Source organism: Semicossyphus pulcher, unplaced genomic scaffold (assembly GCF_022749685.1).
Source record: "Semicossyphus pulcher isolate SPU_LCO1_2020_fin unplaced genomic scaffold, fSemPul1.0.p SCAF_1, whole genome shotgun sequence".
NCBI lineage: Eukaryota > Metazoa > Chordata > Actinopteri > Labriformes > Labridae > Semicossyphus > Semicossyphus pulcher.
Window position 1 is genome coordinate 4,248,206 of NW_027211603.1, and position 23,171 is coordinate 4,271,376.

At 42.9% G+C, this 23,171-nt stretch overlaps 1 protein-coding gene across 1 annotated transcript in view; it reads left to right on the forward strand.

The window, feature by feature from the left end:
• Positions 1-23,171, forward strand: part of nav2a (neuron navigator 2a) — a 128,173-nt gene that overhangs the window by 35,424 nt on the left and 69,578 nt on the right. Inside the window, exons 3-6 of the mRNA XM_069667862.1 lie at positions 1,812-1,864; positions 14,615-14,687; positions 15,051-15,294; positions 18,977-19,104. Coding sequence (XP_069523963.1) covers positions 1,812-1,864; positions 14,615-14,687; positions 15,051-15,294; positions 18,977-19,104 — 498 coding nt within the window. The remainder of the gene's footprint in view (positions 1-1,811; positions 1,865-14,614; positions 14,688-15,050; positions 15,295-18,976; positions 19,105-23,171) is intronic.

Here is a 23,171-nt window from a genome sequence, read left to right on the forward strand (position 1 = left end):
CATTTTAGATAGACGACGGAACGTAACAGAGGTGCAATAATCCCGCCTTGATCTGGCCGTGTGAAGGGGGCGAGTGAGATTTTAAACACCAGGAACATCAACTTTTTTACTTTGATATAAAAACATATTAAAATCAGTCTTTTGTGTTCAACCAGTCAGTGAAGTTTCATACTGCACAAATAATTAACCAGATTTTTCATGGACCATCAGAGAGGTCTTCCGTCTGAGAAGAGACTCTTTTGGGGGCTCAGAAAGTTAAACTCTGAGCTCCCTTTAAAAAGGTGTCTGAACCCCCCCCATCCATTGGCCCCCTCACAATATCAGGTTTATATACAATATCTCCACTCTGACAGCTGAACGCCGCCGCTCCGCTCTCAGAATAAAACAACCCTAACCCGACCATCCTTTCACCTGTTCTGCCTCGACTTACCGCCCGCTGCCTCCTGTCCGCTGGGAAAACTTCACACCCCACACAGCCGCTGGTGAAACTGGAGCAGGCTGCTGGTGTCAGAGCAGCCATACTGGGACCGGATGTGGCACCTGTTTAGCTATTTGACCTACTCACAAACACAGTCGGGGTAGTGGTGGAGGAGAAACCATCACATCAAGGTCATCTGTAAAATTATTATGAACTCTCTTAAAGTTTTGCAGAGTCATTTGTATAATTTCTCCTCTGAAAGACGCCCTTAAAGTCTGACTGACTTTTTTTACATTTGGAAACACTTCTTTGGTTTGGAGTTAAAATCTGTGACTCAAAATTACAGTCTCTTCTGAGTGTGACCACAGTGTGCAATTTTCAGGAAGCACACAAACCAGAGTTTACAGTAGCAGTGTTAAAGTATCATTTAAATCTGTTTACACATTTGTATACTCGCTTATTAACCCATCATGGGGATGGGTTTTTTTAAACACATTTGGCGGGGATCATTAAAAGCTCTTTAATCTCACCACAGTTTATCGTTTTATCCCAGTAAATAGACGGGGACATCTTGTTTATCTGATTAAAGTCAAAAGTTATTTAGAGGTAAACAAAGTGGACGCATCACTGCATCTAAATTATAAAGTGAAAGCCAACTCAGTGAAAATAGAATAACATAACATTATAGAAACTTGTGGTGAGAGGTCAAAGGTCATCACAGCTTTTTTTTAAGGGGTCACAATCCAAAAGGTTTTGCAATCCTTGCCTGGTTATGTGAGAAAGTTCAGTTAGTTTCTACAGTTAGATTTGTGTTTATTAAAAGGTACGTGAGCTTAATACATTTACTGGATAGGAAGAGGAGCATTTTCTTGCAGAGTTGGTGGTGCAGAATGAGGGCCTGATGTGGAGCTGCACTGTGGGCCCCACCGTGCCTCCCGGTGCAGGAGGCCGTGCTGTTGGCACAGTTGTCAGCTGTGAGCTGACGCCGTGTCTCAGCTGCTGTGGGCTGGGCCTCTAATAGACGGGAGGAATCCTTGACAGCACACACACACACACACACACACACACACACAGATAAACACACACGCCCATTTTTAAAAGGAACAGCAGAGCACACACCTCTGTCGGGCCCCCAGCGGCCCCGTTCCCATTTGCTGTGACCAGATAGTGTTTCATGTCTCAGTGGGAGGGGAGAGAAGGAGGGGCGCAGTCACCGGCGTGAACACCTCTGCTCTCCTCACTCAGACGGAAACTGTCTGCTGACACACACACACACACACACAGGGATGCCCACTGGAAATAACAGAGAGGACTACACCAACCAAACACACCTAAAAGATTCCTCTCTTCTTCTCTCTCTCTGTCTCTGCCTCCTCTTTCTGTCTCTCTTCAGCCAATGAGAAGATTGACGACATCAATGGCTGCCCCAAGAGCCGCTCTCAGATGGTGAGTGACCTTCCAAGTTTGTTTTGGCAGAACGTTGTGAAATTCACCTCTGTGTGTGTTTGTGTGAGAGGCACCACACCTCTTTGATGTGCTATGTTAGCGACTCATGCGGCCCTCGCTGGGAGCTGCTTGCAGAAGTCACTGGTGAAAAGTGAGTCCATTTATTTTTACTTCTGTGGTCTTTTTGCGGGCTGCCGTCCGATAAACCTCTGGCTAAAGCTACTGGGAGTTGGCTCTCAGTTGAAAGCATCTCAGGCTTTGGTTTTTGGGGCCACTTTAGCCTCGTCTTATTACACTTGAAAAGGGGACAGCATTCCTTTTATCTCCAGGAGTGAAATCAGGCCGGGAACATCGGCGCTGATGGCAGAGGAAATGTTAACACACAGTTATGATGTTCTTCTGTCTGCTGTGACATTTAGCAGAAATTCAAGTGGGACTCTCTTTGTGACGCTGCTGGTGGGATTTCAGTGTTTTCACAGTGTTGTGTTCTCTGTGGGAAATGAGCCGACAGAGCTCAGGGCAGGGCTGCCCTCCTCTGAATGTGAAGGGGTCGTAAATTGGGCCAGTGTGCCAGCTGAGGGGGCTATTTTTGGCCACCAGCCAGACTGCTGAGGCCCCCCAAAGCACCAGAGAGAGAACGACACACCCGTAGTTAACAACTGAGGAGGAGGAGGAGGCACAGCTGATCCCTGGACCCTTCTTCATTACACACAAACATACCCACATGGACCCACATTACTATACTTGTGAAGACTTCCTGTTTAGATCTTTTTCAAGTGCTTTATTTTTAGTATGTCATGGGGTTCTGTTTTCATATTTTGCGGGGGCAAATGCCATGCCATTTATGAGTTTTGCTGCTGATTTAATCATGACTTACTAGTTTGGTTTTGTCAGTAGGTATGTTAACTAGGTCACAATCTATTCTTAATTTATTAGAACTGAAAATATAGTCCCCTTAAGCCCCTTCCCCACTGGTCAGAAAACCTGCTAACACCCGGCTTTTTTGCTTAATGGGAAAGGTTACAATCTGCATTCAGACCCGGGTCAAATGACTCAGCAGTAGACCGGGTAATTATCGCCTCGCCTCCGATCGGCATTGATGGGAACACAAAAACGCTAATCTCCGCCCCCTCTCCGGCGCGATGCTATGCTCCGTCTGTAACTTCTGCGACTCCTCATCATCTCAGCTCCAAATTCTGCCCGTCTCCGTCCTAGCAGCGATCGAACTTCACTCCAAATTTGTCTGCGCTGAGTTTGATAAATAGTCTGAATGAGTAATAGATTCAATAAAGACCTAACCGCCGTAACATCTTCTCTGTTTACTAACCCTGTCTCTGGCGCTGACGCAGCAGAAAAGAGACCAAAATGAGGATACTCCACTGGCAATGGGAAAAGAGACAATCAGCATTTATTAGCGGGTCTTACCGGGTCTGAAAAATCTGCGTCAGCGCGGTAATTTTGGTGGGAAAGGGGTTCAAGGCTGCATTCATGCTGCAGCTAAAAGTGTCCCAGTTCCATTTTCCCCCCTGTGGGACACATCAGATTTTTTCAAATCAGTGTGAACAGAAAAATTTGCAGTATGTTGCATTTTTTTAAATTGGGCAACTGGAATATGTGGTGCTAAATCGGAATCCAAAACATGCGACCTGCATGCGACTTGTGTTTGAACACTCAAATCGGAATTAGTCCCTGTTGCCATGGTAATATGCACATTTCCAGGAGTGATTCTAAACCATCGAGGACGACACGCAGCAGTGGAGAGACGGCAGGATGGCAGATTTAACTATGTGTGGAGATGCCTCTATCCAATCAAAACTAGAAGGCTCACACCGCAACCGAAGTGTGTTTGAAAATATTTAGAGAGAAATTTCGCTCTTGTTCGTTTTGCCCTGATGGAGACGCCACTGTCCCAGTGCCCGACAGCCATCCGTGTTTTACGGAAACAAATGTCAGCGGATGTGACGTGAAAGAATCTTACCTGGGTCACATTCTAAAATGGATTTGAACTGTGACCCCAAACAAAATCAGATATGAGCCCGCCCCAAATCAGAATTGTGCATGAAGACCTGCAGTATGAATGCAGCCTCAGTCTGGCTCTCTTTGCATCAAACATTAGTGATCCTGGATTAATTTTAATATTAAGATATCTGGTTATCAGACGGCTCAGTTAACTCTGTTTTTTTGGTTGTACAGCCACGGGGGCGTTCATGCAAAAGAAAAGGAGTTTCAAATAACAACCAGCGACTTTACAACCATTAATTAAGCGTTTAATGTGACCTAAAATACCCATGAGAGAACGTGTTTAAAGAAACAAGACAAACTGATGTTGAAGGAGGTAAAATGTTGATGATTTCCTGTAGATTTTTTTTTTTGCATGTACATAATTCACATTTGAAAATGGCTCACCTTCCTTTGTACTGCCTGTCTCGCTCTCTATCAATTAAGCCTTTCCCATTAGCACTGATTATGCCCCCAAGTCACCTGTAATTAGATGTAGTCTGGGCGTCTCTCTGTGGTTATGTGGTGCTGTTATTCAGTCTTCTTGAAACGCAGCAGTTTGTTCAAAAGAAAGATTACAGGACGAATCAAGTGGTTCAAAATATATAAAATCAAATTTTCATAGATGTGTGTGTCAGTCGAGAGGGAAACAAAAGTGAACATTCGAGCAATATGTGCTGTTGTTAGTAGCTGTCAAAGTCTGGCTTTTCTTTGCTTGGATAAGCTCAGATGTTGCAGTTTGTGTGTGTGTGAGTATTTTTGGATCACTGCGTATAATCTCAGTGGGTTTGTCGGCTTTAAAGCACAATCTGAAGCACTCGAGCAGCGCTAAGGGCAGGTGCAGCCACAGTCATTATGCAAATGTCTGCTTTGTGTGTTGTATTCCTGTCAAAACAAGCACACGCACACAAACACACACAGGTCCTGAGAGTTGAGTTGGCAGCTGGGCCTTTTTTTTTTTAACTGCACTTTATTTCATTAGTTTGAAACCCCCAAAGCTTCCAGAGCTGCTGCCAATTACCTCCACTTAACTTAACCTGCGTCTCTAAACGAGTAAACATGGAAATGCGCTCCATCAGTGGAACTAACCTGAGAACTCTCACCTCTCGCTGGCTGAGTAGCATGTTTGCTGTCCACGCCGAGTTGAGAGGCTGTTTTTACAACTGTCACGTCCTCGTTAAACGGACCCCCATCGTCGGGTCATTCCTTTGCCACCCAGTCAGGCTCCGTGTGTGTGTGTTTGTGTGTGTGTGTTTGTTTGTGTTGGTTGAGCACAGAGCGAGGGTGTTGATTTGACACTGAGCTGTGAAAACCACACAGGATGCCACTCACACACACACACACACACACATACACGCACGGACTCTCCTGTCGAAGCATCCCCATGTGAGACCAGCAGCTTGTTAATTTAACTAGATTTCAGCGGCTGCATTAGGAACAGGAAACGTGTTTTATCAGCCCAACATTTCACCAGCCTTATTTAGTTCTGTGCCTATTAAGTGTTGTACAACAGTAACAGTAAGATCCGACCACATGATCTGAGTGGACAAGAGGCGGTGAGACTCCGTAAAAAGTCAATACAAAGATGTGAGTAGACATCACATGGTGTAGTGAAAGCCTATCAACATTGAGATTCTCCTGACGCCGTTGGTAACCATGGTGATCCTCTCCTGTTATTTAAACTCGAATTTTGATCCGGCGCTCAAACTTGCGAGCCGAATATTCGCTTTGCGTTCGGGATGAACGCACAGTAAGAGCCCGATTTATCAGTCCGCTGTCTTTATTGGCCAATCGGCTTTTTTCATAGCGGACATTTTTACATCCAACAGGAGCAAAAACACAGGTGTTAATAATAACATTAATAGGACAGAACCATTGTGGTTGAAATTGAATACAGCCATTATTAATGCTACTATAAACACCTGTGCTTTTCCTCCTGTTGGATGTAAAAAACGTCTCCTGTGAAAAAGGCCTGTATTGGCCTGTGACAGATATATCGGTGTAAGCCTTCATGTTGTCCTACACACAGCAATATAAAAACAGAAACAAATTCAGGCGAAGCTGCTTTTGATTTTCCCCAGAATAACGAACTTCTATTGTATTGTTTACAATACTGTTGCAATAAGCTGTTTCAGTGATGGCAACCATTTCAAGAAACACGTTGAGACATGTAACACCCTCCTCACTAATGCTGCAGATTAAACACATGCTATAATGTTCAGACGCTTGATTTAGGAACAGAAAACTGAAAACATTGGTCAATTTATCGTCACAGGATTTTTTTACTTCCTGATTTTGGTATCAACATCAGCCCTGAAGTCCAGTATCGGTCAGGCCCTCCTTAAAACTGTTGCAGGGTTTTTACCTCATAGGAAAACACCCAGGACTTAACCTGAGTGCACACAGTCACACTTGTTTATGTGTGGTGAAGATCACAGATTTACAGTGTTTTTTTTTAGATCGTGGAACTTGTACAAGAGCTTAATGATGTTTTATTAATGATTCAACAGGCGGGTTAATGTTCAATCAAAGCGAGCGGTACTTTCTGCCTGTGTGAGTCAGAGGAGGACAAATCCCCGACTCTGTCAGCTGCTGATCACATGACGCACTGACAACTACCGAGCAGTCACAGTCACTGTTTCTGAGCAGCCAAACAAACAAACACCAAGTAGCTTTATTTTGGACGTGCATGTTGAAGCTGCAGAACCCATTGAAAACTACACAAATAACACCTAAAGGGGCTCGACACAATATAAGAAACATATATGCAGAAATAATGCAACAGCCCTGCAACGAAGGATGCCTCTGTGATGCTTTATGATAATTTCTTTTGCAACCATGTTACTGTTATTACAGTACACACATAAAAACTGTTGCATAAGTAAGCTGCAAAAACAGTCCGTCTATTCAGAGAAAATTTGACACAACAGTTTGCAAATTATACCAGAAAATGAGTCTGGAAACATCAACCATAGAAAAATGTGACCTCCTCTGAATAAGCAGGAGGCAACAGAATAATGTAGCATTGCCTAAATTGTCATAGCAGATATATAATGGTCAAAAACGATATTAACATTACAGTTTATATGTGTTTTCATTTGCATCATGGTGCCTACAGTGCATCATTTTTTTAACAACGAGCAGTGAAAAGCAGCACGCCTCTGCAGTCTCGAACCTCCTACAGGCATCGTTCAGCCGGGAGAGAGAGAAATATTGAGGCAGATGTCAGGTCGGGCAGGTGAGCAGGTGGCTGTAATCTGTGAAACCTCAAGAGAAAGTGGAAGTGTGTGTGGGCAGGTACTGACAGATCGTATAGAGACAGAGAACGTACAGATACACACATGCAGACTGATAGAGCACGCTGTCTCATAGGCACATAACGTGATGTGATTCCATATGACCTGGATGTCTAGGAATCAAAGGACAGAGAGCTCTGGGCAAAGAAGCTGGTGTCGTCACAGGAGAGTCAGACCGATAGATAAGAGTTGCAACATATCGAGCCAATACTGAATTTTCTGTGTAGGAAAACAGACATTTGAAACACCTGAATTGTTGGGCTTTTTGCCTACAGATATTATCCTGCTAATTTTCCCTTTATTTTACCAGGAAATAATCCCACTGCGAAACAAAACCTCTTTTAGAAGGGAGCTCTGGCCATGACAGCAGCACAGAAACTGTCACATACAGAACTGACAACAGACTAAAACAAGCAGAACATTTATCTAACATTCAGCTGTAAGACAGGTGCATTCACTGATCAAATGATCTTTAATTCTGTCTTCAAAGCCAAAGAAATTGCTCCAGTTTAAGGTGACCCTGCAGCTCAGACCAAGATTAGGGAGTGACGACATTAAAAGCACTTTTAGCAAAGGCAGACCGAGTTCGAGGAATGACAAACATAACGTGTCCATGTGACCTCAGGCTGCAGCCACCGAAGGTTTAATGAGTCAGTAGACAACATAAATAACAATAACAATAACTTAATTGATCCCCTGGCATCTCATCTACCATTTGCTGAAGAATTAAGATCTTCTATCTCTCCGTCCTGCAGCGAAGAGAGAGGAGCCGTCCACCACCGTTGTTGTTTTGTTGTTTAGAATGGCCTCGACCTTCTTCACATGATTGAAGTCTCCTGATATTATTGAAAGTGCCTCGGGATGTTTAGTCGGTATCCTGGCAACTATTTCAAGTAGAACTTCACATTGAACTTCAGCAGCTGCCTTTGCTGGGCAGAGAGGTGACACCTCCCAGAATGACTGATGGCAGAAAGGGCTTACATCTCCATTTACCAAGCCTTCGCCTCTGCACAAGCACGGCAATCACGAAAACACCACCTCAGCTGGAAGAGGGTGGCATCCTCCAGATTTGCTCCGTTTCAATGAAAGAAGCTCTTCTTCTAGCTTTTAATAAACATCCAGGTTAGCCAAACATATTTGAGAGTGAAAACAAAGACATACTAGCAAACACCTATCCCAGTTTGAAGACTTAATTGTAGTTGACCTTCGACCTTCTGCTTCTGCAGTAAGCGATTGTGTTGTTAGCTTACCTGTGATTTTACTGCCACATAAAGTGCTTCAGAGAATCTAGTTGTTTACAACCAGTCTAATCATCCGATCGCTCATGTTTCTTGCTTTACAGTCGTATCATAATTTATAGAAACGACAGGAATAACTATAAAAATAAGACTCATGATTTAAGAAACCAGTGTTATTATTAATAGTCACATAAGAATTCAAGTGCATGCAGTTAAAGAACTGCTTGTTTGTCAAGTTTTTCATCTGTTGGTTCATTTTTATAGCGCAATATCACAGACCTTATCTGTCTGTAACAATCTCTCTAGTGTAAGTTGATTTTATCGCGGTCTCTGAGGCTTTTTCTCTCTGACAGGACTTAAGTTGTGGAAAAACATAAATTACTTGTAATAAAAAGACATTGAAACAGTCGCTGGTTTAAAAATATCGGCCCAGTGTCAGTCTTCAAAACGTCTTATCAGTCAAATCTTGCTCCAGACACGTCACACTCCTGCTCACACTCCCTCCTTCCCTCTCTCTCCGTCTCACACACACACACACGACAATTACATCCGTGTGATGTCAGGAGTAGAGGTGTGTGTTCAGCCGGCTGTTGCTTGCTCAGCCCCGTGCTGCTGCCGGAGCAGAGCAGGAGGTGACGGTGGCTGGGTGGAGGTGTGAGGCCAGGCACACTGCAGGAACAGATCACACATGCAGACAGGTAGGAGCTTACAGAGGTGTTATGTATCACAGATATGTCTCTGGGTTGGTTAAGAGGTATGTTGTGCTGAGGACGTGTGAGTCTGAGAATAGAAAGAAGAAGCAGTTTCTCTTTAGAGCTCTCCTGATTTGCTCCGGCTCTTCTGACTGTTGTGTCTGCAGATTTTCAAGCATTAAATAAACTTTGTCATTTTGCTTTAACTGAGGATGTTTTCAGGCATGAATCAGCCAGTTGTCTTAACACAGAGTTTGTGGAGAACAGAAGAAAAGGGAGCCAAAAACGAGCCACAACAAATCAGACCAAAATTTTTAAAAGGTTCACGAGAGCTTTTCTGGCCTTAGACACACACGCACTTGACTACAGCTGAACAGCACTGGTGTTAACCTCCAAGGTGCCGTTATTGATAACAATGATTGTATATAAAGATGGACGACACGTACGAAATTGAAGCCAAAATACCCTCCATGACGAGCGCTGCCATCTTGCGATGCTGATGTAATTTGGAGCTGGAGTTGCGCAGTAGAGATCGTAGCCACTTCCGCTAACTAAAACACACACTTCACATAGAGTAAAAAACAGCAAGGATCCCACACGTCGGCGTGTTTAACAGCAGAACAGCTTCTTTGTGTTGGTCTGAAGCAGACGTTCACATGTATGGAAACTTCAGTGACTGCAGTGATTGCTTTAGTTATGTTACCTCTCACAGATCCTCCTCCACTCTGCTAATCCGGAACAGATCGGCTTCAAGAGCCAGAGCTGTCAATCATGTGTCAGTCACACCCCCTTTTTTATAGCATTAAATAACGAATTAAAAGTAAACTTGGGGCGACACCTGTGAGCTAGTTCAGGCACCCAACTCGAGCTGCACTGATTTAATAATTGATATGCGTCACTTCCACAGTCATCTGACGACACCTCCACCTATTTAAGCTGCAAAAAATCTGTTTGACGTGTATTTTGATTTTATAGTTTGACTCATGTCCCATCTGTTAACATGGAGGAGGCGGACTTTATGAGCTATACTGCAGCCAGTCAGCAGGGGGCGATAGAGAGGGTGTGGCTTCACTTTTAGGGAGCTGTCATGTCAGCCATCTTTTTACACAGTCTATGGTCTGGATACGTGTTGTTTATGCAACCATGCTTTTACACAAATTAAGCTCCTAATTGATAAGTCATAATTAATGAGGAATGGAATAAACAAGGACAAATGTTTTGATGGCGTTTACATTTGAGCTTTAGTTTTGATAGTTGGAGGAATTGTACAGCACCTTGAAACATCTGTGCCACTAGATCACCTCAAATATTCATGAACTTCTGTAACTGCACTTATGTACGGCAACTGATCAGTGATTTAAACAACGTAAGGGAGGATTTCTTAAGGACAGATCAATTATAAAGTCTTTCATCCAATTTTAACTGAGTAATTTGTCCCTGCACGTTAAACAGAGTAACAGGGGATTTGGGGCAGCAGAGGAGAGAGGGTTCAGTCACTCAGATGAAGTCAGGCCTGAGGTATTAAAGGAGGTCTTAGTGTATGTTAATAGGTAATTTCTTAGAGGCGCCTGTGGTATTTAGAGGGGGCATAGTCTGCATTCCTTCTGTTTCTCAGTTTTCTGCTGTATCACCTCGAAGGCCAGCATATGTCAGCACCTCTAACAGCTGTTTCTGGGGTCAGAGGTCACAGAAATGACAGCAGGGGAAGCACTGCTGTTACAGCTCAATCAGTGACCTGAAGTCAGCCTCGTCACACACACACACACACACACACATGGGTTCAGATTAGGGCTGCACAATATTGGAAACAAGTGACATTGCAATAACTTTATGTTCTGTAATATTTATTGTGTGTGTTCTCATGTCCACACAATTAACGACCATGCTTTTTTATGATGTGGGACTTTTTAAGTCTATTTTCCTCTAATAAAACAAACCTTTAAAAGAAAGAGAACTCCTTTTGCACCAAGCAACAATAAAGTAGCAGCTCAACGTGTTTCAGTTAATTTGCCTCAAAATTGCGCGTCCCGCGACGTGTCCTGCACATGCACATATCACAATTGCAATAGTTAAACGATTTATCATGCAGCCCTAGCTCGGATAGACACGGAGCGTGAATTAGGATTGAAATAATGCATATTAATCAAGTATTAGATTGATAAATAACTATTTGGTGCTGTAGCGAAAGAAGTAGTCACTGTTATTCCCACTGAAGATGCAGAAAGAAGGAACCAAACAAGCACTTTGTAAACTCAGTTGCCTGTAGTCTTGTTGTTGATGGACTTATTAGTGATCAGGAAGTGAATTTACCAAGTGTAAATCTGGTTAGTAGCATGTAAGTTGGACTTTCCACAACTTTTCGAGGAACTTGCTGCCTTTCCACTGCAGGAACTTGGTCCCAGGAACTTTATTTTATTACTTTCCAGAATGTACAGGTATGTTTGCGATGCAGCTTGCAGCATAAACATCTTTGACTGGTGGAGTATTTATAGCTTTTTCTTTGTGTATTGTGTTGTGCATAAGAAAGGCATGAAAATACCTCATGTTTGGGGCTCCTTAGAAAGACCTGAAAACACAGACCACACCCGGCTGCAGGAACCTTTTAGTTGCTTGAAAAGTAGCTCCTGGCACTGAAAGTTCTGGGTACTTTTGGATGAATTACAACTTTAAAGTAATGCAGTGGATGTGACGAATAATATATGATTAAAGTAATGGAAGTACGAGTAGTAATGTGGCAGGTGTGGCTATTAAGATGGATTTAACTTAATTCCAGTGAATGGAAGTCACGTAATAGTGGTTGTAACTAATATAGAAGAAGTGAAAGTGGACTCAGTGACCTCTGTAGAGGACTTTTGGTTTGTCTGAGTCGATCTGTATTCACAGATTTAGTAGTACACTGGTGGATTTCCCTACAGCATGTGAACCATTTGAATAGAAGCAAATGTAAATGAGCTCTTCCTTCAGCTTCTCACCTCACAGCCGGATCCCTCCTAACAGGAGAAGCACGGAGAGAGCCTGTAGGTCAGGCTATATTTAGCCGCTGCATATTAAGTGCAATCATGTCATTAATCTTTAGCGAGCGGGACCCTCCTGGTTGCAGCCCACACGTTGCCACATTCACAAAGGACACAGTTCATATGTATTTCAGTTTAGAGTATCACCGCTCTATATCTGCACTCCCTGTTTGTGAGATTTCATTTGAGCTCTCAGATGTGGTTTGTTGTAAGTACATTGTGGCAGATTAGCCTCAGTGTGTAATAAATCTACCCTCTGTTGTAATAAATGTCATGCTATAAAAGATTTAGCACCTCTTTAACCTTTGCGCATGCTGTCAAGTGCTTCTAAATGTTCATTTCACAGTCAGTTCTGTGGTTGATTGCGGTGCCCAGAGTGCCCAGTTATAGTCCACCTCTGTGCGTAATGTGAGAGAGCAGCAGCTGTGCCATATTGATACCTATCGCGCTGTACCTGGTGTGTTTGCTCACAGAAAACAACAGTTGGTAAACTTTGATCACACTATCATTTATCTGCGGTGGCTCTGCTTGATGACTGGTTTTATGTGCTTTACTTTGTGATTACTTTGGCCCGCTCGCACAGTCTGTGTATAATGGGTCACATGGGCTCTAAACAAAGCCTGTCTGCCTATCGAATCCTCTCTCAGGCCAGTGACAGCTCAGCAGTCTGCTCAGGTTGCCAAGGCTGCTGTCAAAGCAGCTTAGTGGGTATAGGTGGTTTGCTTCTCTGCTGATCTGCTGACGAAACTCTGCATGCTTTGAGCCCTGTTTTGACTCTGTCACAATGTGGTGACACAGTCAAAGTAGAGCTTTACAGAGCTTTGCACAGCACGATATGTGAGCAGCCTGTGGCCATATGTAAAGCTTTGCATCACTGGTCTGTATGTCGATGCTCTATATATTTGCTGGGGAGGTTAGCAAGTTGGTTACATTTGTTTGTCTTTCAGAGGCACCTCAAAAACTGGTTAACAGAATTTGGAGGAAACAATTATTTAATTCCTCTTACAGATTTCATATTAGTCTCTTTTATGAAATATGAAGCCTTATAACCTTCAGCATATAGACACTGGACAATTTAATGGTATTGTATAGTTGCAAAGAAAAGAAGTCAAGTAGGCACACTACTCAATGCCACAACAAGCTTAAAAGTCACATCGTTTTGACTGCAATGCCGCGGTTATGCGACGCTAACCGTGGAGTGGACGAGGTGACTGTCATCACCACTTTTTTATTTTAAGTCGAGTCAAATGTATTTGTATCGCACATTTTAAACAACGTCAGCTGACCAAAGTGCTTTACAGACAGTGGCAGATAAAACAGTGCAAGAGCTATAACAGCTTATGAATATAGCACACAACAATATACACATACAGTACATACACACATATGTATATACACTCATACATACAAAATACTCGTGAATAATATAAACAATTTCAAACATCTTCATACGTTTTAAGTAGTTTCAAAGAGGAAAAAAGGGAGGCTATTAAACATCATAGACCCAGTGATGTTGGTGGGTACGCGTCCTGTGTCTCTGATGCTTTAAAATCTAAAGGGACGCAGTGAACCTGCTGAATCTCATCTTTCCCATACAGAACGATACATTAAGTACAACAAACTTGTTTAAAAATCACAGTAATAAAAATAAAACATGGCTGTCACAGCACCGCTGTTTCAACCCTCTGTGCATCTAATCGGCGCAGACGAGCTCGAGTGCAGTCTCGCAACGTGCTAGCTTAGCCGCAACAACAACAACTAGTCACTACGGATTTCAATTGAACAATTAATGATACAAACTTTGTAGTGGTTAATAAACTTGCGTTTCCACCCTCATGCTGTGTTCACTCATGTCGATGATGTTTGACCGTCTGGGGGACGCGCTCTAGTGACATAAACAAAACATACCCCGGCAGCGGGCTGAGGCCCCACGGGTGTTAGTGTCTCACCGCAGTACATACAATAAAAATAATAAAAGACAAAAAATAGAATAAAACAAGAATAAATAGAAACATAAATAGTCAGCGACAGTGATTTGTAATAGATCTGTAACCTATTCAGCTGCCCCGAGATCTGTAGGTGATCCAGCTAATAATGATATAGTTATAATTACAATAAAATATTAAGTGGTCGTACATCTGACTGATGTTGGCAGCCCCCTCATTTTCCCGAGCATCATTTAATCTGCGACCATCCACCATCAGTCAATCAGCATTATTGTCTGTTGTGTTCATTTGGATCCAGATGTAGTTAACATTTAACGGCCCCAAATATTACTCCATATTTATCAAACATTTTCATCCTCGTCGGTGTTTATGTTCAGCACCTTATTTCTGCAATGAGTTCATTTTGTGCTGCAAACTTTCCTTTCTTGTACCTTTCATTTCCAGCTTTGCCAGAATCGTGCAAAACACAGATCAGCTTGCTTCCTGACATTATACAAATATGCTAATTGAAATGGAAATGTGTGGCCTGCACTGTCTTACAGCTGTGTCTGTGTCTCTCCGTCCAGATTGAGAACATCGACGCCTGCCTCAGTTTCCTGGCAGCCAAAGGAGTCAACATCCAGGGTCTGTCTGCAGAGGGTGAGCCGGTCTCCTGCACGCCTGCTTTCACTGGAACAGGAGATGTAGACCCAAACCTTAACTCAACGAATGTTCTTTGTGCAACGGAAAAAACTGTGATAAACAATGGAGGCTTTTTTATTGGCAAACTCTTTAGCCAGGACACACTACATTAATGCCAGACAGTACACATGGACAACATGTCGACAGAGGCTTTTTACGGCCTACTATTTTACCACAAAGCTCAAAATTATGTTTAAATTAAGGCCTCGAAAAAGAGATTTATATTGGCTTACATAATAAGTTTTACACAGGACTTAAGGGAGGGACCTGGGATCTTTTTCCGTCCTCATCTAATCTGCCTTTTCCTTCTTTATATTCCAGAGATTCGGAATGGTAATCTGAAAGCCATCCTCGGCCTCTTCTTCAGCCTGTCGCGATACAAACAGCAGCAGCAGCAGGCCCACCGGCAGAACTCCCAGCCCTCCCTCCCCTCTGCCGCCCAGTCCCAGAGCACACACCCCCCTCTGAGCCAGCAGAGCAGCGCCCCGGCTCAGCTCAGCCACTCTCCGCATGGGACTCCTTCCCTGGCAGCCCAGAGAGCAGCGCAGGCCGAGATGCAGTCCAGGTGAGCCTCACTGGAGACTGGGAATATCAGGAATGTAAACTTGAAACTGGGTGATCGGGTTTGTCTCTGTATTCTTCTCTTTTCTCGCTGCTTCTGCTTTTCTAATCCATCATTTTGTCACCTCGATCTTCCTGTTCACACTTCCTGCCATTTATAACTGTAAACCTGACCTCTCTGTCCTCTTCCATATCTCTCTTCTTCTCCTCTAGGGATGGCTCTCAGAGTAAACTACTCAAGTTTTCCCTTGGTCAGAAAAAGACCTCTAGGTCAGCTTCTCCTGCTTTTCTGTTTCCTTGCACCTCCCTCTCTTTCCTCCTCAAACACTCCTCCTCTCCCGTCCAATTCCTGGAAATAGGAAGGTAGAAATTGCCCCTAATCAAGGATAACATTTCCTTGTAGCGTAATGAGAGTTGTGTTTCCTTGTCAATGATTAAGGGCAATCTCTACTACAAGCACTATCTAATATGCATGAGTGGTAGTGTTAGCTGATAGGAACTAAAGCTCCAGGCTCCGTTTTCGACGGCTCTGTCTGTCTGGCAGCTCGCCTCATTTGGCAAGCCTGCTAAATGGGCTGTGAAAGACCTTTAGATAACCCTTAAGTAAGTGTATGTGCGCTTGTGTGTGTGTGTGTGTGTGGGTTTCCTGACAAGCACATCCCCCATATAATGTGACATTAATAATTAACACAGAAACTATTCGTGGCTGCAGTGTGCATCTATAATATGACAATGCATCGTTCAAATCGAGCTTCCATCTGCATCAGGTGCGATGCTCTGGATTTGTTGCATTTGAATTTCCCTCCTCTTTCAGCATGCAGAGTCATATTATGTGTCAATTGGATTCAGGATGTGGTTTTTGCATGTCGCCCATCCCAGATTCTGTTTGCATTGCACCTGCCTCGCACCAACTCCTCTCCAAAGCAAAGCAATGACCCCACCTACTGGTCAGCATGTGTAACTACAAGATGAAGAGCTGAGACAGCAATCGCCTTGTCTAACCTCTTCTCTTTAAAAGGCCTTCTTCAGATGGTTTAGATATTTCCTCGAATTGAGCTTCATTTTAATAATTGATTAATTCAGCATGTGACAGGAAATGTAGTTTTTAACAGATTCAATTCTCATTATTCTGTTTTATATGTTTTTTTGTTTGTATGTTGTTTTTAATTGTATTAATCCCCAAGGAGAAATTAGATGTGATAGCAGCTTATGACATTAAATATAAAAACGAGAGAAAAACAGGACACGAAAAAACTAACACAAGAGCAGAAGGGTGCGGACAGAGTCTGAAGGTGACTGCAGATAGATTACAGTCCTTTAAATATAACTATACATCAACATTATTTATGATACATAGGGCAATAGAAACACATGGTGGTACAAGTGGTAATCTCGAAGATCTCAGTTTCGTTCTCTTTGACGGCACCTGTGGTGATTAACGTGAATTGCAGGAGCAATAGACAGAGACAGTGTCTCATGTGTGACGTCCACGGTTGGCTCCGGTTGTAACTCTTGATTTTCCTCGCTGACGGTCGCTTTCCTTTTCAGACTGTTTGCCTTCATCTGAGCGTCGAGTTTGTTTCTTTTTCTTTGGATTTTCACTTCTTGTTGAAGTTGTATCTGTAGTCATCCATCTTTTCTTTGTTTGTTCAGCCATAGTAGATTACTGTTTACCCGCAACACTTGCAGAGAGCGGAAAAGCAGCCACTTAGCTCCGCCTACCCTCTCTGGCAGACCAACCACTGCTGGCTGATGGAAAACGCGTCACTAACAGACACCCAGTCTGTAATACTGCAAATGCAAAGGCTTTCATCAGTGGGCCATCGGCTCAATCACCTTTGTGTTACCTCATACAGCGATGATTGGTGACTTAACAGACATTTATTTAAATGAAAATCTTCATGATTTTGACTTTAAGTTGTAATAATAATAATAAGAACATTTATAGATATAATTAAAATATGGTATAATATGATATCATAGAACAGGATATGATTTATTATAATATAAAATAGATATTTCCTATTTTCTTTCCCATGTTTATAAGGAAAGACAAGATTAGATATATTACCACTGCTCCATTTTAAGCAATCTTACTCTTTGTTCTTCAAAAGCTAATGCCTTAAATATTTAAATGTTCCTCTTTTTCTCTTTAATTGTTCAGTAGAATTGAGCAAAGATGAGAATTGGAGTATAATTTAATCAGATGCTGGTGAAGAAGTGACATTATTCAATGAATACCGAGACATTTTCCACTGTTTCAAGCCCAATTTTGGAAAGAGACTTAAACAAAAACATTAAAAGCACTTTTCCTTTTTTCATGTTTGCCTGTATGTTACTTTTTTAAGCATAAAATGAAAGAAATATAGGGAGAAAGGCATCTAAAATTAATGTCCCAACTAGACAAGCCTGTGCTATTAGTTTAGACGGGAGCCTGACAGCTCCTGCCATAACTGAAGGCCAAATAATCTAAGGCTACTCTGGACTTAATAATGTGGTAAACCTTATTACCATACACTGGTTAGATGAATAATGTTGAGTCAAAGTGAGTGTCAGGTGGAAATGAGAGTTTCTCTAATGTATACGAGAGCTGAAAGAGAAGCTGTAATCTGCTTATCAGCGTCCGCCTCACAGTCCCTGCATGATGATGATGTCGCGGCTGCTGCTGCTGAATTAGCATTTCATTAGCGGTCCATGTGCCACGGCCTGGTTAGATTACACCACGGCTCCCAGACCTCACCACCACCGACGTGTACAATATGGAATCAAGGTGTCATAAATTTCACCTCAGCTTATCTGAGGCGCGTACATCCTGTTTTATCCATGCGGGGAAATAAAGGAGCAGGTCTTCTAATCTGAGGCTGATGAGCTCACAGCTCCCCTGGGACCTGCACCCTGTCAGCCTGTCCGACCCGTTCACACACGTCCACGCTGCTGTGAGCTCGTCCGTCTCCGTGAGATCACTGAAGGTGCAGAGCGAGAAGAGCTGCAAGGAAAGCAAACCATCGCTGAGTTTACTTCTGTGTGTGCATCTTCTAATCCAAGCCACAGACTTTTAGACGGAATTTGAGGCAGATGTAAACGTGCATCTTATCATTAATAATGAAGAAAGGCTGCAAAGTTCTCAGTAGTAGGATGACTGAGTGGTTAGTTCAGTCATCACTTTGTGGTAGACTCAACAGGAGGACAAATGGAGAGTCTACCTCCCCTAGGAGATCAGTAAAGTAGGTTAAAAAACAGGGTATATCAGGACTTGATTTAACCTTCGGCAACAGAAAAATAACGTTATTTTTATTATAAGTTGCCTCTGCCTGAAACAATGAGATATTATTGCAGCTTTTAGCTTTGTCTTATACATTTTGGGCGACACATTTTGTTGCACAGTTTGGAACATCCTGCTCTGCATTGTTGCAAACTTTCCCTGCCAGTGCAAAAAGACGAGCTGCTCTACAATTGCTTCTCAATCTTTGCAGCTGACTCTGATATATGTGCAACTCTCCAGTTCCTGCATGGTCCCTGAACACTCAATCCTAACTAACTCGTTGGTTTTGTTTTGAGTATTCACTGTTTCCCTCTTAAACCTGAGTAACCTTCAGTCACTGACATGAAGAATCCTAACATTTTTTGCCTGTTTACTCCCTTTCTTTCTCCTTTCTTTCCTTTCTTTACCTCTCTCTCTCTCTCAGACTTCCCGGCCCCTCGGCGAGGGTGTCCACTGCCGGCAGTGACATCCCTCCCAGAGGCTCGGTCGGTACTGCCGGGAACCGACGCAGCCAGGGCTTCAGTGACAAGACCAAAGTCAACCTGAACAAAGGTAGGCCTCGTGTACAAACACACACACACACACACTGAGACACTTAGGTCTCTAATGGCTTTTTATAACATCATTATACCATAACACTGAGATGGCTTTGATATCTATCACGGTTAAGGCTGTGGAATGACAAAGTAGAAGTGTGAGCTTGTGTGTGAGATTGTTGCTGCTTTCAGGACATATTTAAGGTGATCTGTGAATCCTCTGGGTGCTTTTTGTTATCAGAGTTGAAAATGCAAGTTAGCTCCGCTGCTCTGAGACTGAGAGAGAGTATTAAAAACTGTGCCAGAAAATAATGAATAGCCCCCAGCATGCAACACTGCACTGAAACAACTTGTTATGAAACCCACAAGGAATACACGTGCCCAGAATCGAGATGTTTTCAGTGAATAACCTCATTTAATGTTTAGAGGGTCAATTCACTTAATTCTGAACATTATTTTCACATCAGAGGAAGAGAGAGGCGTTTTTCTCTCTCTCCTTTACAGCATTGGAAATGACCCTCTCTATGAAAACATTCAGCTGTTGGATGCTGAAGTGAAAGAGACTCTTACTGCAGCATTAGTGATGGTTTTGTCTCCAGCTCTGCCTTTGGACGCTTGTCCAGTTCCTGTTTTACAGATAGTGTCTGAGTGTAGAAGAGCTTTCGTGACCTCCTTTACACAGTTTGAGCACAGACTGTTTGTTCCACAGATGGACAGACGGAGGTGTGGACATCTTAAACATACTTTGGTCTGAACACTATTTAAGCATTATACAAGAATTAGTTCCGACCAAGTGATCTGATTGGATAAGAGGCATTCCATGAGTGCTGATATAGAGCACAACATCACAGGGACTTTTCACTCTGTAGCTCTGTCCCAATCCAGGGGCTGCAGCCTTCGAAGGTTGTACGTATTTGAAGGCCGATTGCTTCACAGTGGCATATCGAAGGCTTCAGATGCGGCCGACAAATGCTTTTCCCCGGGCCATGAAGGATCCATCAGGTGCGTCAATTGCGGCCCAACGTATCCCGAGATTCATTGCGCGCCATTTCAAACAAGATGGCGGACTCTTAAATGGCCGAGGAATACACTTTAAATGTAAAAGGTTTTGGTCTAAACTCAATAGAATTGCTAGCGCTACACATGTTTAACAAAACGAAAGGGTCCTTGAAACTAATTATCTTTATAATAATAGGTTAACCTACTCAACGTTAGTTATGCTAGCTAGTTAGCCCACTAGCTACCTGTTGTTGAGCGACAGAAGCTGTGTTTGGTGACGCAAGGTCACATTTCAGTTGGCTTTAGCGGTCTACGCAGGTCATGAATGACTCATCCTCCGTGGACCGCCTCCTTCGAAGGATGCAGCCCCTGGATTGGGACACAGCTTGTGTATCACTCCGCCAGCAGACCGTGTGTGTCTACACGGATCAAGCTGGTACCTCTGAATCACACAGCAGACTCTTATTTCACTGGTTGATGATAAATAAAAACAAACAGATACATGTAGATGATAAAAAAAACAGCTGATCTGTGGTAGCCTGTAGACACAGAGTGCAGCTGTGTGGCCTGTGACCGAATCAAAGCCGTGATATTCAGTAACACATCACATCCTCGGGTGTTGTATTGCTTTTATACAACAGTTATACAATCGGCAACTAGAAGTTAACAGTAATAAACAATAGAATAATATTTTGCTCCACCAACTGAACGTTCCACAACTTAACTGAAACTGGACTGTTGTTGCCAAGCAACCCAAACATTCTCCTGCACTCTGTGTCTCCAGGTTACCACAGATGAGCTGTTTTTATAATGTAAATTTATCTGTTTAAACTGATCTTCAACCAGTGAAAGAAGAGTCTGCTGTGTGACTCAGAGGTACCAGCTTGATAATGTAGACATACACGGCCTGCTGTGATGTTAGTTAAACGTATTCAGAACATGTGGCTGAGGCGGAGTGATACACAGAGTGACTCATGGAATGCCTCTTGTCCAATCAGATTACTTGGTTGTAACTCACTGTTGTGTAAAGCGTGTTTTGAGGTTCTGGCTTCTAAAAGAGACGATTAGTCTCATGCAAACAGTATTATTGTTGCTTTAGTTTCAGAAATCAGATCTATTTCTTAAAAAGCTCCTAAAAAACAGTTTTCTTTACTTTGTCATTGTTTTCTTTACATCAACAGAGCAGGATAAAAAAAAGGGTTTCACTCTGCTGTTACCAGAAGTTCAGAAACATGTAGCTGCATTCAGTCGGGTAACGTTCAGAGGTCCGGCTGAATTCTCTTTTGGTTTGAAATGATTTTGACCTTGTTTCTGAGAAAATGGGTTTTTCCCGTCAGTCTGTTATTTTGAAGAGCTCAGAGTCCTACAATACCCATGGGCCTCGGCTGCTATTGTTATGGAGAAGGTCAGAGGCATGAATTAACTGAAGCCGACTTTGTTTTCTAAACACCACTCTACGGTTGTTGACTTGATCTAAAATTGACCCAGAGTGTGAGAGGGAAGAAGCTTAAACTGCTGACTTCTTTTTTATTCCAGTGAAATATAATATAATAATCTGCCTGTTGCATTTCTGTAATTGGCTACTGTAAGAGAAATTAAAGTGGCATTAAAACTGGTTGTTCGTCTTTTGTTCTGATGATTCAACCTGTCTTGTTTCACGCCTCGTAGGTGCTCTGTCGCCCCCTCTCACAGAACATTAACAGGACTTTTACACTACTCAATCTGCTACTAAGTTAGTGTTAAATGGCTTCATTCAACAACATTAACACTAGATAACATGCACTAAACAGTGGGAAAGTGCGACCACTGTGGCTGCAGGAAGTTCACCTGTTGTCTCTCATTCCGTCTTCTTCATTTTCCGTCTTTTGTTTGTGTTCGAGTTTATTCCAAATCGCTCTGACCCACTTTAACTCATTCTGCTCGGTGTTAATGTTCTGGAGCGAACAAACCCAGTGTGTTTGACAGTTTTTATTTAGTTAGACCAGTGTTGAAATAGCTCCTGTCACGACTCAGTGGGCCAAAGCTTTATATAGACTGTGTTAGTGTTCCCAGTCTAAACTCATTACCCTGCATTAGACAGAGAATTTTGACCGCCCAGAGAGAGAGTGGGAGAAAAGACATGAAAGTGTGTGTGTGTGTGTGTGTTGGAGTGAGTGTCTGTTGTCTGTGTTTAAACAGTGACAAATTAACAGGGACCAACACTGAGCAGCACTGTGGGACACTCGCTCTGATGTGCAGCGCCAGTAGAGACGGGCGCTTCTCTGGACATTAGGGAGGTCTTTATTGGACATGTTTGTGACAGTGGTGGTATAAAAGGACGTCTCCAACATTGTGGGAAGAAATGTTGTTCACTTTCTTAAAAAACAGTAACACAAAAGGATGAGACAGCTCTAAATTCATGTGCTAAATAATGAGCTAGAGCTAGCCACCAGGGTTGTGTTTGTATCTTTGAAGGCATGTGTGTTTTTAGAGTAGCAGGCAATGATTGGCAGCAGGTAGGGTGAGGATACCTTCTCAACCCCCCTCTTTTTTGCCCTGTTGTTGACATGCCGCCAAGCCCCTCCCACACTGCCATAGCTTTGTACCGCACTCCTCCTCCTCCTCCTCCTCCTGCTCCTGTTGCACTCTCTGGATGGCTGGCCATGGTTTGGAACTCTTCCCTCCTTTTCTGTCCATCTCCTTCTATCCTTTCCTTCTTGCTCCATTCCTCCTGGACTTCTGCAGCACCCATGAGGTTTGTCTTGCATGCACTCGTAGATCACACTGAGCTAGGACTGCAGGTTTATACCTCGAGCTTTGGAAGCATGGCAGCAGCTTCAGGCAGTTTTACTAGTTTGTTGTTGTTGTTGCAGCTCATAGAAATGTGTGCAATTTTGATGCTGCAAAAAGCTGTGAGAGGTTTTTAAGTCAGTTGTGGAAAAGTAAATGGGTTGTAGAAATATTGGCTCAGACAATTAGCCAACTTCTTGGTTCATTGGCCGTGAAACTGACACCGATTTATCATGAGCTTTTTTTGCTGTCTGATGTTACAGTTCAGTTTGTGTTTGCGACACATTAAAGTATCCTCTACATGCTTGTTTGGAG